Genomic DNA, 19,162 nt, shown 5'->3' with positions numbered 1-19,162 from the left:
CAACAACTTCCATCAGCTCTAGCCAGCATGGCCAGTGGCCAGGGATGTTGCAAGTACAGCAACATCTTGAGGGCCACCGGATCCCTATCTCTCTTTTAAAGGCTGCTGCTTAAGCAAATAGCCTCTATCCCAGCCTGACTGGGGTTCTTGCTTCAAGGACTATTTCAGGTTAACCTTGGGTGACATTCAAACATGCCAAGATGCTTTGCTAGTGACTGTGGCTACCAAAAAGACAGGAAAATGCTGCAATTCAGCCCATAACAAACAAATGCAATTGTTAATGTCTCCGCCCAACCACCACCCCCCCCCCCCGATTAATCTATTGTCTACACGTAATGGGACTAATAGTCCGCTTGCCTTCTCTGAAAAGGCAGACTGTCCTAATCCATCCTCTGTAATGGCAATATAATGATTCACCAACGGCAACAGGATAGCTCTGAAGCTTACAGGAAATGGAGCTCGAGAGGAGATATACATGTGAGATGAACTCTGGGCAGAAAGATAACCTCAGCCAACCACACTGGAAGGATGAACATAGCCAGGTGTTTGTGCTGTTTTGCTGACTCTCCAGGGAGTTAGTGCTCCCCCTACCCAGCTTACTCTATTACTCATGCCAATAAAATGAAGAAAATTTAAGAACCTCAAACACCCATATTATGCATGACTGGCTCTCGACTGATGGAAGCTGGATTCTAACAGGAAGTTTGCTTGCTTTGAAATTTCTGGAAATCTTAACGCATATATAGGTGCACTGGTGTTGGCATGTGCATGTACGCCAAACATGTGCCTGAAATCCTGGGCGGCTGCTGTCTGTCAATGTAGACAATATGGAGTTAGATGGACCAATGGCCTGAACTAGCATAAGCTTCCTATATTCCTAATTAATTAAGAATTGGAGGTTCCAAGTTCAATCCCAAATGGTATTGAGATAGAGGGACCAAATGATCCGACTCGCTTCCTATCCATGTTAGTGAGATGTGCAGGTGTGTGTACACACACACACACACACACACACACAATTTCTTTTTCTTTTTAAAAAACCACACACCCTGATATTAATAATGCATTTTATAGTGTTAATCTGCCCTGAGATCTTATACTGAAGGGCAGGGAAAAAATCCAATAATAAATAAATAAACACACACACACACACACACACACACACACACACACACACACACTTACAGGCATTAGGAGTCAGACATGTCTTTAATGGGGAGAAGGATGAAGAGGCTAATGGATCGAGGCAATTAACCAAAAAATAAATCAGCGTCAGGATCCCTGCGTCTCTCGCGCCAAGGCTGCCAGGCGCCTGTGGGGTCTGGCAAGATGTCGAAGTGTTAGCAGTCATAGTGATGGGCTGTCAAAAGGGAAGGGAAGGAGACAGCAGTAGTGAGTGGGGGGTGCTGGGAGGGGGAAAGCTAAGAATACAAATGAGGGACAGGGAACCCGAAACCTGTGTCAGGAACAGAATCCCAATTCAAGCCTGCAATAGACCTTTGAAAGCTGGAATTGGGGAGCTTGGTTCCAGCTGGGGAGTGAATGTAGAGCTGGTGGGTATGGAGGGTTGGGGGGGGGGAGAAATTCTATTTGGTTTACATTTATAGGCGATTCAACTGGATTTGTACTTTCCAAAACAATATGAGAACTGAACACACAACCATCCTTTGAAATTTGCACTTCTGACGAATTTTGCACTGCATTTCTCCAGTTACATAAGCATGTACATAAAGGGATATAAAGTGGGATAAAGTGTGCATACAAACACAGGCATTGATAAAAAGAGCATGCAAAAACATGTTATTTTAGGTGAACCTGCTTTGCAAAAAATGCATGTTCTTAGGAAAAATGGCACAAATACTGATGAATTTTCACGAGGACTTCAAAAAATTAAAACAGCAAACTGGGGTTGAAAGCAGAATTCAAGATTGCAAAAATAGGAAACAGAGAAACTGAAATTGACAGATCTGCCCATCCCTAGTGACAATGCACCATCGTGTCAAACAGCTTGATCCTAGCTACGTGCCCCCAAAACAGTCACTGACACTCACTGGATATTTATTTTGGGAGGGGAGGGGGTGGAACGAAAGAAGACCCAAAAAGATAACGAGACATGAAATACAATGGAAAGCCATTCCTTTTTCAAAAAAGAAAAAAGTTTTACTCATCTTGCCATCTCTTAACGATCCTTCCTCCGCTGCAGAGATCGTATTAAATTTCCCTGATCAATACAGTCGCCATAAACCTGTCCCGACCCTCTGCCCTTCCTTAACATATAAAATAAAATCCAATATGCAAAGCAAGGAGCCGTGTTGGGGCCACGACGGCAGCAGCACAGACAGAGCTGAAGAACCACAAAGACATTAAGGAAATGGACAGAGGTATCTGCCTGTGCATCCACTGGGCAAAAGCTGCAGGCAAAGGAGCTTCCATCTGGCCAGTTTCAATATTACCTGTTTGGTGTGGATGGGGAAACTTGCACCTCCCGGCATTGGTGAACTCCAACTCCCTTCAGCCCCAGGCAGCATGGTAAGTAGTCAGGGTCAGACCCAGTTTGGCACCACTGGCACACATACACACACACAGCCTGGGAGAACTCAATGGCACCCCCCTGGAGGCTTCACCTGGCGCAAAACACCCAGCTAGCCCCCCATAGCTATGGTTCTGGTCAGGGACAACAGGAGCTGGAGTCCAGCAACTCGTGACCCTTCAGATGATGCCGGGCTGCAGCTCCCAGCATCCCTGACCATTGGCAATGCTGGCTGGGGTGCATGGGGATTGGAGTCTGCAACATCCGGAGGACCAGATGTTCCCCACCCCTGACTGACATAATGAAAGACTGTCCCCTGAACAGAACAGACCCACAAATGCCCAAGAAATGTCAGCCCCAGCTCAGTCCTTCGCTGCCCTGTGCTGTAGTATTATTTTGAAGTACAGGATATAATCACAGCAGCTCCCATCGTGTTTCTGACTGCATAGGTTCAATGTATACAGCTCACAGAGCTTTATCATAGGAACGTAGGAGGCTGCCTTTATACTGAATCAGACCATTGGGTCCATCGAGCCCAGTACTGTCTACCTTAACTAGCAGCAACACTTCAGGGTTTCAGGTGGGAAAGTCCTATCACGAGGTGCCAGGGATTGAACCTGGGGCCTTCTGCATGCTACCACAGAGCCACAACCCTTCACTCCCTCTCGCCAACTGAAATGGAAAGTTCCATGCTTTTGATGAGAAATGCAGTTTGTTCTGCAATGCAAGAAATGTTCCCATTTTGAATGCCAGCATGAAGTGGGAATCCTGTGAAAAAGAAAGGCAGTTTTAACAGAACCCCCCTTCCTTGTTTTACTGTCCAGCTTTTTGTTAGTTCATCTAACAGCAACAGAGTTCCCATTCATACCAGCCTCCTGGAGTGCTGCAGCTGGCCCAGAACACAGGGCTGATTTGGCTTTTCAAGCCTCGGCTGCAAATCAAAACCACCAAATCAAACTACATCACACGCCATACTTTATCGGGTTATTATATCATGAGCTTGTCGTCCCAGTGACACAGCATTATCAAAAAGCTTGCAGGAACTGCGTGCCTGGCAGGGGACTTGGAGCTGGAATGGCCCTACCATTAGGGACAGTGAGGCGGATGCCTCAGGCAGAAGTGAAGTATTGGAGGGCGGTGCTGTGTATGCCTAGGCATACCCTGTCCTCTACTCCCATCAGCAAGCCTGCTGCTTTATCAAGAGGTCTGGAATGTGATGCGAATGGAGAAGCCAACACATAAGCTCAGAGCCCTAAGAACAGGATCTGGAGTGAACAAATTTTAGGACACAGGGCAAACCTTCCTTACGCTTGTCTCTGGAGACAAAAATGACTTTAGCGCCCCGCTACACCCCCCCCCCCCAAGCCACACATGGCTAATTGTGACTAAATACTTTGGGGAAAATCTCAAAATATTCTCAGCACTGATGAATGAAATTTGAATACATCAATGAGATGTGATTGTAACTCCCTGTGAAACATTTTCTCTCTTTGTTATGATTTATCTTTGTACTTTTACGTTCATAAAAGTAATACAAAAATGTTTTGAAGCAGGCCTGCTGCCTTCAGGTGGGGTGGGGGTGGGAACAAACAGCCCCATTGCCAGCACTGAAGTAAAACTCAATGGCCAGACCAGTCAGCTCTGTGCATGGAACGGGAGGAGGCGGGGCATCATTATCTCCTTTGCCTTACACTTAGGAGGTGGGGCTGGGAATGAAGACTCCTACCTCAAGCCCCTGAGAGCTGCTGCCAGTCAGTGTGCGCAATACTAAGCTAGATGGAGCAACAATTCTGACCCAGGATAAGGCATCATTTCATGTTGCTTTTCCTGTTGTGGATCAGCGGGGAGGGGGCAGGGTGTCAACATCATTTATGGCCCAGGAATTTCTGTGCTCAACTCCAAGTACCAAAAGGCAACTTTTTTTTTTTTTTTTAGGATATTGTTGCCAAAGTTTCAAGAAGAAAAAAGGGGGGGAGGGGTGCCTGACGGTGTCACGCTTTGCGAGGCGTCCATGTTATTTAAGAATGAGCGAAACAGGAGCGATGTATCAGTCAGAGCTGCCTAAACGAGAGCGAACACCAAGGGACGGGGTAGGCGTGTAAATCAGCCAGAGCCTGCGCCAGAAGAAAAATAATGATCTTTTTATGGATGCCATTAAAAAGGGAACCCCAGCCTGCTCTATAAATACTGTTGCAGCACAACGACGCTGCCTGAACAACCTTATTTAACAGAAGCTGGCGCCTAACCCGTGAGATATTTGAAAGATCTCAAGGACAGTTTGACCAGGTTTTTTTTGGGGGGGGGGAAGGAGGGTAGACTTGGGTGAATATTTTTTTTTTAAAAAAAAACCTTAAAAAGCAAAACTTATCCAGCTCTTCAAGAGCAACACTCTGACCTGGGCCTTCAGTCCAGGACATGAACTTGGGATCAGACATGCCATGATGGGAGGGGGGAAACCATGTACACTACCTCGAGCTCCTTGAAGGAAAAGGTGGTACAGTGGTACCTCCTGTTACGAACTTAATTCATTCCAGAGATGCGTTCTACACCCAAAACCGTTCTAAACGCGAGGCCTGCTTTCGCTAATAGGGCCTCCCGCTGACGCTCCTGCATGACTTCCACTCGTATCCCGGGGCAAAGTTTGCAACCAGGAGCATCTACTTCCGGGTTAGCAGAGCTCATTACCCGAAGCGTTTGTAAGGAGGAACAGTACGTAACCAGAGGATCCACTGTATAGAAATGCAAAAATTAGAACGCAGCATCCCTACACATTAAGCACATTAAGCAGAAGAGGGACAGTCAACCACCCGTGCTGCATGACCCCAATAAAAAGAGCTGCCTGGATGAGGTAGGCAGGTGTGATGACAGTGGAAAGGCAGCGGAGATTGAACAATGAAGATGTGGGGCGGGGGAGCTTGGTAACCGCAACCCCACAGGGCACAGGCATTTGTGAGACAACGTGGCACCAAAGTGCTGTTAGGCCCAACGCCAATGATTCTCCCACAAGGGCAGAAAATGGCGACCCAGAGATGTGGAGTGCGCCAAACTCAAGCTCTAGACTCTCCAAATTGCCAACGACGGATTCCCTCATGCTCAGTCAGTCAAATCTAAACTTTTCTCCCTCCCTGCAGGTGCGAATGAAGAAGCAAGAATATGGAGGCCCAAATGGACAATGCAGCTAAGGGGGGGGGGGAATAGGGGAAAGTCTGAGGGGAAATAACTGAGGGTAAAACGCTAATGACCCCAAGAAAGGAGTTTTTCAGGGCCCACCCCTATTCCTGTAATTGTAATATGTTTTATCTGTTTTTAATTCTGAAGTTTAAATTGTTGTAACCTGCCCTGGGACCTGCTGGTGAAGGGAAGGTAATAAATCTAGTAGTAACTTTAACTCACAGGGTCCCAAATGGAAAAAAGCAAAGGTGGAAAAGGAGGAAAAAGACTACCGAACTCACAAATCAAGGCTACAGATGGGAAGGAATTTACCACTGCAGAGAAGACTAAAGGACAGCAGGCAGGGTTGGTATGGAGAGAGGGATGACTCCTCACTCTTCGCCTCCCACCCAGGGAGGAGGCAAAAGGATCCAGAGGACCCTACAGAGGACCCTTCCAGTAGTAGGAGGCAGCTTACCTATAAGGAATGCCCTGGGGCAACATTGGGCAAATTAACATTAATGTCTCCCCACTTCTGCCTCTGGCCCTGCCCACTCATGTGTGGTGCAGACCAGGGTTCAAATCCCTAATCAGCGATGAAACGGACGGGAGTGACCTTGGGCAGCCAGAGTCGCTCAGCCTATCCTATTCCATGGGATAGGATATGCCACCTTGAGCACCTTGGAGCAAAGTTGGATGAAAAAGTATGTGGTCCCCAAAAAGTTGCCTGGAAGGGAATGCGACTGTCGCACTGAAAAAGAGTCATAAGAAGAGCTTACTGGATCCAGGCAATGGCCCATCCAGTCCAGCAGCCGGTTCTCGCAGCAGCCATCCAGATGCTTACCAGAAGCCTGGAAGCAGGACCTGAGCACAAGAACATGCTCCCCTCCTGCAACTTCCGGCGACTGGTATCCAGAAGGATTACTGCCTCCAGCTCTGGAGACAGAGCACAGTCATCATGGCCAACAGCCATCGATAACCCCATCGATTTGCCACCCCTATTCTAACAGCCTCACATTCTCGTACAACCAAAAGGATTAACACCCTCTGGCTGTGGTGCAAGGGATGATTCGCAGTAAGAGGCTTCCCCCAGATATCCTTGGCTTTGCACAGACCAGCCTGCAGGCAGGAAAGGCCTTGAGCCAGCCAGCAAGGTCAGCCCTCTCCAAAACTCCCCGTTCGGTAATACCAGGACCTCTGAGTCAGCCGAAAGAAAGGACGGTGATCTGAGAGAAGCTGACAGCTCAACTTGATCTGAGACACACACCCCCCATTTCCCACTTATCGCCTTGCGCACAGCACGACAAAACCTCCCTAATCGCTTGCTGCATGGCCAATACCTTTCTTCGCCGGTCGATGGCGGGCAGAACAGCCCCGAGAGGATAAAAACCTGAAGATGAGCAACGCAAGGATTTGGGTCAAGGCTCTCAAGCCTTGCAATCGAGTGTCTAATCAGCGAGCAGCGAGGGCAGCAAGACAGGGAAGGAGTGAATGTGCCGCTGCAGAGCGCAAGAGCACTCCGGTATTGAACAGAGGGGCATCGCAGCCTGCCAGGAAGCTGCGGGGTGGTTTTCATCCGAGATGCTCAGATCAGCCTTGGGCAAGCCAATGTTAAAGTGAACAGGGCTATGCAGTCCACCAGATCTAAAGATCACCTCCCGCCTGCCTGCCTCCTTCCAACTTATTCTAATGTCAAGCTAGGGAGGCTGTAAAAGGGCCCCTTTCAGCTCCGCTAGGCTTTGGGATTAAGCATATCGTGAGCTTCTCTTCTGTTCAGACAGCAAGTGCCTAGCTAAACTATAGCACTCATTCCCATGGGAGGCAGCAGTGGCCACCAGCTTGGACGGCTTTAAAAGAGAACAGGCAAATCTATGCAAGAAAAGGCTATCAATGGCTACTAGCCACAATGGCTATGCTCTACCGCCAATGTCGGAAGCAGTATGCCTCCATGTGCCCGTTGCCGGGAAGCAAAAGTGGGGAGAGTGAGAGCAGGATGCTGGACTAGGTGAAACAGGCTGTTGCCTTGATCCAGCAGTCAGGCTCTTCTTAAAGGTAAAGGGACCCCTGACCATTAGGTCCAGTCATGTCCGACTCTGGGCTTGCGGCGCTCATCTCGCGTTACTGGCCGAGGGAGCTTCCGGGTCATGTGGCCAGCATGAATAAGCCGCTTCTGGCGAACCAGAGCAGTGCACAGAAACGCTGTTTACCTTCCTGCCGGAGCGGTACCTATTTATCTACTTGCACTTTGACGTGCTTTCGAACTCCTAGGTGGGGAGGAGCTGGGACCGAGCAATGGGTCTTAAGATTCTTAGATTCATCTTATTCTTATTCCGTCAGATGGGTTTAAAAGGTGATGAGATAAATTCATAAAGGGTAGGGCTATCGGTGGCTGCTAGTCACAATGGCTGACTTCTACCTCTACCGTTGGAGGCAGTAGACTTCTGAATACCCGCCGCTGGGAGTCACACGTTGTTGGCATCTGTCTGTCTCAGGAGACAACGGAGGAGTGCTCCTTCAGGAGTGAAGTCCAACTGTTGGAAAATTGCAGCGTCTGCTGTGGTTTTTAGAGAGGGTCCAGTGCAGTTGGTCCAAGAGGAAGGTCCAAGCGTAAAGAGCAACTTTGTTTAAAGGAACAAGAGGCCTTTTTTATTGCAGATACACATCTCTGCAGTGTCTGCTCCTTGCCAGAGTTCTGAAGGACTTTCCGAGCCTCCCCCGCTGCCCCCTGCTGTCTATCTCCATTGGCTTGCCCGCCACGACCGCTACCAGCACCTATAAATCTTCCCTCTCAACATCCATCAAGCACCTGTGTTATCGATCATCCCCTGACCACAGCGCAATGTGGCTATTAATACAAAGACTCGCTGACAGGGCGACATGAGGGGCGCGCAGAACGAAGAGGCACCCCAGTGTACTTCAAGCTGGGGGAAGCGATTGAGGGTTCCCTCAAAAGAGGAGGCTTGCAGTTGGTAAACGGTGCCCCCTTGCAAAACAGCCTGGCTGCCCTACCACTTCTCCCCATGGAATATGCAAGCGTAGAACAGCACAGGGTGCATTTCCGTGGTACATTCTTGGTTCAAGTGGGGCAATGGTGAGACCAATAAAGGCTTGTCAACACATAGCACAAGTTCTATGGGCATTGCAAAGCTGGCCTAAAGTGGTTCATTGTCCCAAGAGCAGCCCAATGTTCACTTTTAAAAGCAAAACAAAGAGAGAGAAATAGAAAAGGGGGGTGGGGAGAGAACACGCCTGCGCTGCTAATGTGTATCAGTTCTATACTAGTCAAAGTGTCATGACCTCCCATTCCCCCCCCCCATTCCTGGGAATTGTAGTTTGGTGCGACTGCTAAACAAAACCCTGTTAGAGATCCTCTAAGCCAGGGGTGTCCAACAGGTCGGTGGTGATCTACTGGTTGATCGCGGGGTATCCCTGGGCAATCCTGGGCAATCGCAGGACCCCGACCCCCCCCCCACCCAGAAGTTCACATGGCCCTCAGGCTGGAAACAGCTCCCAACATGCCCCAGAATTCTTCTGCAATATGAAAAGGTTTTTCAACAGAAAGAGATCCCTCGGCCTAAGTACTCAGAAAAGCACATGGAGCCTGGAGGCGCATCAAACAGCAGCATCTCCTCCAGAGATTACTTATTCCCTTAACTTTAAAATACCTTTCAAAGTAAACAGCATGAGTCTATTTACTGCTTTTTCTCCAGCTGTTGTCTGAAAACCACACAAATGCACTAACGACGTGTTTGTGTGGGATTTTTTTTTGGGGGGGGGGGGGAATGGGACGGGACACCTTCCACTCTCCATAATGCCACCTTCCCATGACAGACTGTTTTGATTGCCAGCCAGCAGCAACCGTTTCCTTGTTGATGTTGGCCTCACCTACAGGAAGAACGTCCTGGTACGGCAGCTGAGCAACCAGCACGAGATGTCAAGGCAAAGACAGCCTGGGCCTGGCTTGGTCTTTGTAATGTCTTCTTTCAGGAAGATTAGTATCAAGAAAGAGAAAGAATCAAGACACCCTGGATGAGGTCCTGCAGAGCCAAGCTTATGTGTTCCAGAGAGCTGAAGTGTTAAATAGCTTCTGTAAAACAGGTTGTGACTAACACACACACACAAAATGTATGATAGCTGTAATTGATCCTGTTTTATCTTTTTTTTAAATCTATTTTTAAAATTGAGTTTATATCCCACCTTTATCTCCAAGGAGCTCAAGGTGTGGTGGCATGCATGCCCCCCACTTATTTAATCCTCACATCAACTCTGCAAGGTAGGCTTGGCTGAAAGGCAGGGTCTGGACCAGGGTCACACACAGTGAGCTTCATGGCCAAGTGAGGATTTGACCCCTGGTCTTTTCAACTCCTAGCCTGACACTCTAACCACTGTGTCACACTAGCTCTCGCAATAGAGGTACGTCAGCCTAAGAGACAGTGGCAAGCCCAAGGTCATGGGGATATTCAATGAAGTTAATGAAGTTTCATGGCTGGGTGGGGATTAGAGAACAAGAACCCAACACCTATTCAACGCTCTCATCAAATTTATCACTCTGGCACTTTCTATACTCTCTGTATGCCAAGCTATGCCAATTGTCCCACCCACCCTTGGCATGTGGCCCCCAGATGGTTACCCAGAAGGAAATGTGGCCCTCAGGATGAAAAATGTTCCTCCCCTTGTCCTAAATTTATGAGTAGAAAGTTGAAAGGTTCTAAGAAGATCAGAACAAGAAGCCAAAACTGTTAATATATTGAAGCTGGCTCATGTGGATAGGCTGAACTGGTGGGGACAGTCCAGCCTTCAAAAGTTCTCTACATAGAATTGTAGAGTTGGAAAGGACCATGAGAGTCAGCTAGTCCCACCCCCTGCAATGCAGGAATATTTTGCCTAATGTGGAGCTCAAGCCCACAATCCTGAGATTAAGAGTTTCATGCTCTACCAATTGAGTTATCCAATTTGAAACAGATCCAAGATGCAACAGCTTCCCTTCCAGTTCTCTTGTAACTTCCATAGTCTGGTGCTGACCTAACACCTAAACACGATTAGCACTAACCAGAATTTGTCATCCTAATTGACGTTCAGAGCCTCCCCACCACCACCACACACAAAGTAAAGCCATGGCTAGCTCAGCAAGCAAAGTCCTGCCTTCATAAGGTTAAGACCTCTGCTGTCCCTTTGTAAACAGAGTCTACAGACACAGAGCCGTCTCATCCATTGGGGCTGGTGGCGCGGCGCACCAGGGCGCAATGGCCTGGAGGGCGCCTCCGTCCTCCAGCCCCGCTGGCAGCGCCTGCCGGCAGCGCCCTCTGACTCCCGGCAAGGGAGCTGGCCGGCCACACCACGCCCTCTGGCTGCCCAGCAGAGCACAGGAGCTCTGCGCGCCCTTCCAGCGCTTCCGGGACGGGAGGCGAGGGCAGCCGGCTCGCGTTCCCGCGCGCAGCCGGATGGCGCGGCGCAGGTGGGCAGCTCGCGCTCCGCGCGCAGCCGGCCGCCCGCCCGATGCAGCGCGAGCTGCCCAGCCGCGCCGTCCGGCTCCGCGCGGAGCGCGAGCCGGCTGCCCTCGCCTCCCGTCCCGGAAGCGCTGGAAGGGCGCGCAGAGCCCCGCGCCGCTCCAGCGCCACGCCCCTCATCCCCCGCTCGCCCACCCCCCTCCCAAGGGGCGGCAAGCGCGGGAGGGAGGCGGCGGAGAGGCGGCATGGCGGGGGCGCCGGAGGGATAGCCGCGCCAGGGCGGCAGATCCCCTTAAGACGGCTCTGTACAGACATGGAGAAATCATCTTATCCCTGGCTTGAAAACCCATTGCACCACCTCAAGGATCACCTTAACACTAGCCTTGGTTTCCAAATCCACAATGAGTCCATAATTTTGTCTCTTGATACAAGGGGAAATACTTAAGGCATGGCTTTTAGGTGAAATTCCCATTGGTTATCCGGTGGGATGCTGGATGAGATGAGGCTTTGATCTGATCCAATGGGGCTCTTCTTATGAAATCGGATATTAATGCTTTAAAAAGGTAAAGGGAACCCTGACCATTAGGTCCAGTCGTGGATGACTTCTGGGGTTGCGGCGCTCATCTCACTTTATTGGCCGAGGGAGACAGCGTCTAGCCAATGAGTGCGTACAAAAATGCATAAATTAGAGGGAAGTATAGATAAAAATGTGTGCATTGGTGAAAACAACAGACAAAGGTAGGGAAGATCGCTGAAGTCAAAGCTGCATACAAAAATGTGTTTATAATGAGAAATTCACAATAGAATGTGAATTGCTGTGGGAATGTGGAGAAACTCAGTTTAAGAATGGAAAACGTAAGCAGCTGAGAGAAACCGAAACTGACCATCCTGATTCTCAGTTGCATAACCTCTGTCCTGTCCTACCCTTACCAACCAATTAAATGTTTTAAGATCACACAAAGGACAGGTTTGACAGATGTGGTGATGTGCCACCCACGCCACCATTCCTGTCTACTGTCTCACCCGCCACAGACAAAACATGAAACATGCGTCAATCAGGCTGGAAGCACAACTTTGAGCAGCTGTTCCTTTCTCCTTATGCTTGCTAATCTGGCCAATTCTCCCTTGCAAGGAGCCTTAATTCTAGCGAGAGCTAACCCTGCAAACACACCACATACAAGTTTAGCTTGCACCACACAGAGCTACAATTCCCAGCACCCTAAGCAAACTATACCCCCCAGGATTATTTGGGGGAAGTCATGTGTTTTCAATGGCACGACCATGAGGAAACCTTTTACTTGTGTAAGTGATCCAGGTATGCCTTTGTATACTTGAATGCCCAAAGCTTGTGTCTTAGACTTTGTACACGTGCGCTTTTAAATTTTTATTTAGAACAGTTGTCCCCAACCAAAGAAGGCTCCCAGAGCCACTTACATATAAGCAATTAAAACAGCCGACGTAAGCTGCACACACATCATTCATTTAAAGCACATTTAAAGTGCATTGCTTCCCTCTGGGAACTACAGCTTACTCATCAGATAGCTAAAATTCCCAGCACTAGAGTTCCCAGGATGCTTGTGGGGGGGGGAGGGCATGTGCTTTAAATGTATGATGTGTACCCGCTTGTAAGACCCAAACAATTTACTTTGGATTCACAAAGCAAAAACAGGAGTCCTCAAGTCCACTTAAAGATGCTCAGCTCCCTGAAGGGCTGGGCTAAGGGTAGCCAATGTGGTACTATAAGGTGTTGGGACTCCCAACTCCCATCAGCCCCCACCAGCACAACCAATGGAGAGTGATGATGGGAATTGTAGTCCAACAAATATGTGGAGATCATTACTTGGCTATCGCTATGCTAGGCCTTCGGACTACAGGTCCAACTTGGGATCCTCACAGATACTTAGCTTGATTTTTTTTAAAGTGTTGGGGAAGTCTAAAAAGGGAAAAAGCATCACCATTTTGATGCTTGAAAAAAGAAAGCTTCTAACGATGCTTAAAAAAAGAAATAAAGGGAATGACACCACATGGAGCCGGTTCTTTAAAAAAGATAGAGACACACACTTAAGGCACTACTATATCAGCTGTGTGAATGGCTTCAAAGTACTGAAGAGAAAAGATTACCCTGGAGACCTCGGGAGACTGAAATATTTCCCCTTTCAGGAAAGAGAGGGGAGCGGAAGGAACCTGCCTACCAGTGTTGGGGCGTCCAGAATGCATGGGACCTGTTTGTATCTACCGGTAATTAAACATTCTTTCATTGAGGACAACCGAGACAGCAACTCCAAGGTGACCAGACTGCTGGGGGTGGGGTGGGGGGGAGGCAGGGCACCTTTGCAGACTTGGAAAGGAAGATCAAAGGAGGGAGAGGAAAGGAAGGCAGGTAAAATCAAGTTAGGCTGTTCCCAGACATGTTGCAGAGGGTAGAGACAAAACACAACAACCACAGGCATGCAAGGTAATATGGTATGCATGACATAGTGTGGGACCAGTTCAGGACAACTGTTAGCCTCAGAGGCAGGTTGCCTCCGGAAAAAGACCTCAGGGTTTCCTGGATCTGATGCCCTCCAGGAATTTTGGACTACGACTCCCATCAGCTCCAGCCAGAACAGCTGGGAGTCAACGTCAATTGAAAGGGGTGCCATGTTGGGGATGAAAGGCTGGCTTACACCCCAACCCACCTCATACCCCAGAAATACCACCTACCTAGAACAGATGGAGGACTAGGGATTGGCTTGCATGTGTCATGTGGCTGAACTGTCAAACCCAGTGCTTAATGCTGGGTGGTGGAGGGAGGTGAAATGAGGGGGCTTGTTTCAGAGTGGCAGTGAAATTGCCTAAAAGGTTCAAGGGTGCTTAAGAATGGGTGGCTGACATTTTGTTTTTGGCCCCTCTTACGAGGGTGTACTGTCTATTCAGGGGTAGTGGGAAGAATGCTGGCCGTGATTTGTGCCTACCAGCTTTTACTCACAGAGTGCCCAATTCATTTTGGAGGGCAATAATTGACTGAGTGACTGGGAGGTGATAAGGTATCGCCCCCCCCCTCATAAAAATGGTGTTTCAATTAAATGAAAAAGAGGTTAAATGGTGTTGCCAGAAAGGATAGTTTGGCTGCGTGCTAAATCAGTCGTGAGGATCACTTCACCCCGCGACAAACTCTGCAGGGGTCTACATGACTCAAATTCTCTACCTTCCCAACTGGTGGTGCAAATGACCCTTTTCTGCAGTTAAGTATGAGTTATTACCCATTTTGATTGCCCTGATGAAGACAAAAAATGAAAGCAGGGGAAAAGAACGAAAAGCAGGAAACCCCAAATCACAGTCAACCCCTACAAGGACAGCCTTCCATATTTTTAAGTGGTACCCAACAATCCCGCCCCCAAATGCATCGTTATATAAACTCTTGGCCTACCATACAAAGAGGGGCCCCAAAATTGGTACCTGCAAGAGGTCTCACGGAAAGAGATGTTCAGATCCCAATGTGCATGTATCCTGTTGAGAGAGGAGGAGGAGGAGGGGGGAAAGGGAGAAAGAGAGAAAGAAAGAGAGAACTTTCAGTTGCAGGTGCTGAATAGGATGTTACAGCTTAGAGATGCTCAGGCTCACAGACTAGGGGGGTTGTAACACTCCCTCATCTTGTAACCTCTGTCTAAAGCAGGCATCCTCAACTTGCAGCCCTCCAGATGTTTTGGCCTACAACTCCCATGATCCCTAGGTAACTGGACCAGTGGTCAGGGATGATGGGAACTGTAGTCCAAAACATCTGGAGGGCTGAAGGTTGGCGGTGCCTGGTTTAAAGAATTGTGTGCCCCTCTCCCACAGCGTAGAGTGTCTATCTGCACAGACATTTAACACAAACCAGAGTTTACCTTTAAACCTGGGATGCAAGCAAGCTTCAGTCCCTGGCCTGAAACTCTGTCTTAAGAGCTAGTCACAGTTAATGTTGGCACAGAGGTAGCACAATACTCTAGTTAATGTTTTTTTTTGGGGGGGGGGAATCAGGTTTGAAGGAGGAAAGGAACAGAGGTGACTGGGGCCTACTGAGACTGGTGGGGCAGAATGCAGGGAGCCCAAAAGTAGGTGGAGCCATAGCCAATGTCAGGTGGAGCCATCTTTCTTCCTGCCAGTCTGTCAAAAATTGAGAACCAGGAGGAGGAAACCAAGGGCCATCTCCAGGGATGGATGTTTTGAAGAAGGCAGGCACATGGTGGCTGCTAAGGGCAGGCTGAGGTTGGTGAGGAAGTGCCTTGTTCATCCACTGCAAGAAGGAGAACAGTGAAAAAGTAAGGCACTCCTGATCCCTTCAACTATTAAGGGACCAGGAAATGTTATGCTTTCACCAGGGCAAAGTACTGCTTTAAAAAGCGAGCTGAATAAGCTGGCAAAAAAGCACACTGTAAGGAGAGCCCTGTTGCTGGATCAAGCCTGTGGCCCACCATAGTCCAGCATCCTGTCCTCACAGTGGCCAGCTAGGTGCCTGAATAGGAAGCCCACAAAAGCAGGATGCGAGTGCAACAGCAACTCTTCCCACCTGAGATTCCCAGCAAATGTATTCAGAAGCACAGTGGGATAAGGAAGGCTGGTGGCAGCGAGAAATCGTGTCTCAAGTAACAAGATGATCTTCCAGGAAGGAGAAGAAGCCGAGGCCTAACATGTATTAAGGAAGTCCAAACACTGCCTTGCACCACACACACACCGGGGGGTGGGTGGGGGGGGAGACCCAGTCACACTCCCTCCAGCTGTAAATAAATCATTAGCCCTTTCCCCGCCTCTGAAATTAATTCTGCATGTTCCGCCCGCAAGCTGGAGAGACAAGATTCCAGACAAGAGGCAGCCTAAATTTAGATGCAGACAAGTGACAGTGGATGAGATTTCCCCATCCCCAGCAAGCCTCTGAAGGCTGCCTCAGGCAACCTACTTCATTTCAGATCCAGGATCAAGTCCCCAGGTGGGATGATGCTCAGCCCCTGACTGGCTACTGGGGCTCTCTCACAAACTCACCTGGGAAGTCCAGGCACAGTAGGGCTAGAAACACAGGGTGCTGTCTTACACAGTCAGGTCAAGGGTCCCCTTAACTTAACATTGTCTACACTGATTGGCATCAGCTCTCCAGGCAAGGGACATTCCCAACCCTACCAGAAGATGCTGGGGATTGAACCTGGGACCTTTGGCAGGCAAAGCAGATGCTCTACAACTGAGCTAAAGCCCTTCACCAACCAGCTGATGAATTTCGATCTCCAGGCTAGTTTCAACTTCCCTCCCTCCTTCACCCACCAGATTCTGGGAAACTGTGACAAGTATACCAGTCCGTCTTCCCTGTCCTGGAAAGACTCCTTTGTAATTTCAAATCTTAACTTGGCTTGGTTGGAGCTCCTGGATCATCATTTTCTGCATGGGAGCTCTAGAAGCTGTGGATTCACTTTCAGGCTTAGCTCATCAGAGGCCAAACAGGAGGACCAGAGCACAACAGCACGCTCCCCAATTGTGATTCCCCACTTTTAAATGGCTCAGGACTGCAGTACTTCAAGGACCACCTCTCCCTATATGAACCAGCCCAAACCCTGAGATCATAATCTGAGGCCCTTCTTTTGTGTGCCTCCTCCACAAGAGGTCCAGAGAGTGGCAACAGAGGAACGGGGCTTTTTCTGCAGTGGCTCCCCACTTGTTGAATGCCTTCCCCAGGGAGACTCGCCTGGCGCCTTCGTTGCGTATCTTTAGGTGCCAGGCAAAATCATTCCTCTCTTCCCAGGCCTTTGGCTGATTAAATAATCTATGACCTTTTAAACTGTGATGGGGGTGGGTTGTTTTTATTTGTTAATATGTATTTTGTGTTTTTATATTGCAAACTGCTCCATGATCCTCAGATGAAGGGCGGTATAGAAATTCAATTAATTAATTAGTCATAAAAAATAAATAAATCCATTCCCAGCAAGTGGTCTTCAGAGCCATGGTGCCTCTGGTGGGGGAGGGAGAACATAGCCATAGTGGCTGCTAGATAGTGACAGCCTTATCCTCCAAGAATTTGTGTAATCCTCTTTAAAAGCCATCCAAGTTGGTGAGCATCACTAGATCTCAAGGGAATGAAAAAGTCATTTATTTTATCTCGTCTTCATTAATGATGTGAGAGAAGCCTGCTGATCAGGCCAGTGGCTTATCTAGTCCAGCATCTTGTTCTTACGGTGGTCAACCAGAAGCCTCTAGGAAACCAGAAAGTGGGACCCAGCAAAGAAACATTATTGTCTCTGACCATGGAGGCAGAGCATAGCCTTCTTGGCTATTAAGCCATCAATAGCCCTCTCCTCCATGAATTTGCCCAATCTTCTTTAAAAGCCATCCAAGTTGGTGGCTATCACTGCCTCCCTGTGCGAGTGAGTTCCAATCATCTGCTCCAATGAATATCTCCCAGTTCTAGCATAATGAGGAGCAGAACCTCTGTCTATACACTTCCTCCACACCTTATACACCTCTATCAATCCCCCCTTACCCCTTTTCTCTAACCCGAAAAGCCCCAAATGCTGTAGCCTTTCCTCACAGGGGAGTTGCTCCAGTGCCTTGAACATTTTTGGTTGCCCTCTATGTGAACCTTCTCCAGCTTTCTACAATATCCCTTTTTGCATGAGACGCCCGTTTCCCCCCCAATAAGGCTTAAGATGGCTCAACATCAAAGCCAGCTTGGCTAGCATCAGAGTCTATTTTGCAAGAGAGAGAGAGAGAGAGAGGGGGGTGAAATTAAGCGCTGCAGTGAGGAGCGCATATTCATAACTTGGCAACTGCAGCTATCTGTGGAGCTGGATAATTAAACACCCATATTTAAACAAATGAGTAGGTAAGAAATGAAATTAAATCCCAATTATCTTCTATCTCCTACCCCCTCTCCTGTCCTCTTCCTTTTCTGGGTAGCTTAACCAAGCTCTGGCTCTGTCGTTGTTCCCCCCTTTAGTTTCTATGGTGTTATCTCCAATTAGATTTCTGGGGCTAATGTGCGTTTCGCTTTAGCGGGTTATTCATTCAATTGAAATCAAATTACTAATAATTTGCAAGCTATCAAGCTGCATGAGTCGTGTATTTGGGTGGGTTGGAGGGACCAAGAAGGCTCCTTATAAATTACTAATAATTAAATGGGGGGGAGAGATTTGAAGAGGGGGTTAGAGGGGGGCAGGAGCTTGAAGCAAACAGCAGTAAGGCAGCTGCTGACGCTCCCTTTCTCTGCTGCAACCTCCCCTGCCCTTCCTCTAACGCACAATCAGTTACACAGAGTTTAATAAGAAAAGCCAGATGTGTCCCTCAACAACTAGAGGCAAGGGTTCCTCTCTGCTTGGAAAAGGAGGGGATGCAGAAGAAGGCCTGGGAAAGGGGCCACCGATCAGTGGTAGGGCACCTGCTTTGTATGCAAGTGGTCCCAGGATCAATCCCCACTTGCATATCCAGGTAGGGCTCAGAAAGCAGCTTGGAGGGAAGCTGGCAGTCACTGTGTGCAAAGACAGACCAAAGGCCTGACTCTGCATAAGGCAGCGCCCTCTGTTCCCGGTTGTTGCTGGCATCTTTCTGTCTCAAAAGACCATGGAAGAATGTGCCATGGGAGTGGGGGTGGGAACTATGTCCCTGTGTCTTAAGGAAAGCTCTTTAAGCTCAGGGGTGGCGTGCCAACTTTGCATATATAAAACACAAAGTACATAATAAAAAACAAAAGCAAACCAATAATCCGTATTTTAAAGGAGATAGGATGCTAGCCAAAGGCATGGTTGAAGGGGAACATTTCTGTCTGGTGCCTAAAGGTGTGTAATTAAGTTGCCAGCCGAACCTCCCTAGGGAAAGCATTCCACAAGCAGGGAGCCACTGCAGAAAAGGTGCGTTCTTCTTGTGTTGCCACCCTCTCTTGGAGGAGGGCCTCAGATGATGATTGCAAGGTTCAGATTGGTTCATCTGGGGATAAGTGGCCTTTGAGGTATTGTGGTCCTGAGTCATTTAAAGCTTTATAGGTCAAAACCAGCACTTTGAATTGGAGTTGGACACTCATTGGCAACCAATGCAGTCAGGC

At 48.6% G+C, this 19,162-nt stretch overlaps 1 protein-coding gene across 1 annotated transcript in view; it reads right to left on the bottom strand.

Annotated features, from left to right (window-relative positions):
* SAMD11 (sterile alpha motif domain containing 11) overlaps window positions 1–19,162 on the bottom strand; it is a 162,547-nt gene that overhangs the window by 81,148 nt on the left and 62,237 nt on the right. Inside the window, 1 exon segment of the mRNA XM_033156273.1 lies at window positions 14,566–14,616. Within this exon segment, the coding sequence (XP_033012164.1) occupies window positions 14,566–14,616 (51 nt within the window).

This window comes from Lacerta agilis, chromosome 8 (assembly GCF_009819535.1).
Source record: "Lacerta agilis isolate rLacAgi1 chromosome 8, rLacAgi1.pri, whole genome shotgun sequence".
Classification (NCBI taxonomy): Eukaryota; Metazoa; Chordata; class Lepidosauria; order Squamata; family Lacertidae; genus Lacerta; species Lacerta agilis.
The sequence above is the reverse complement of the archived record's forward strand: the minus strand, read 5'-3'. Positions and strand labels throughout refer to the sequence as shown.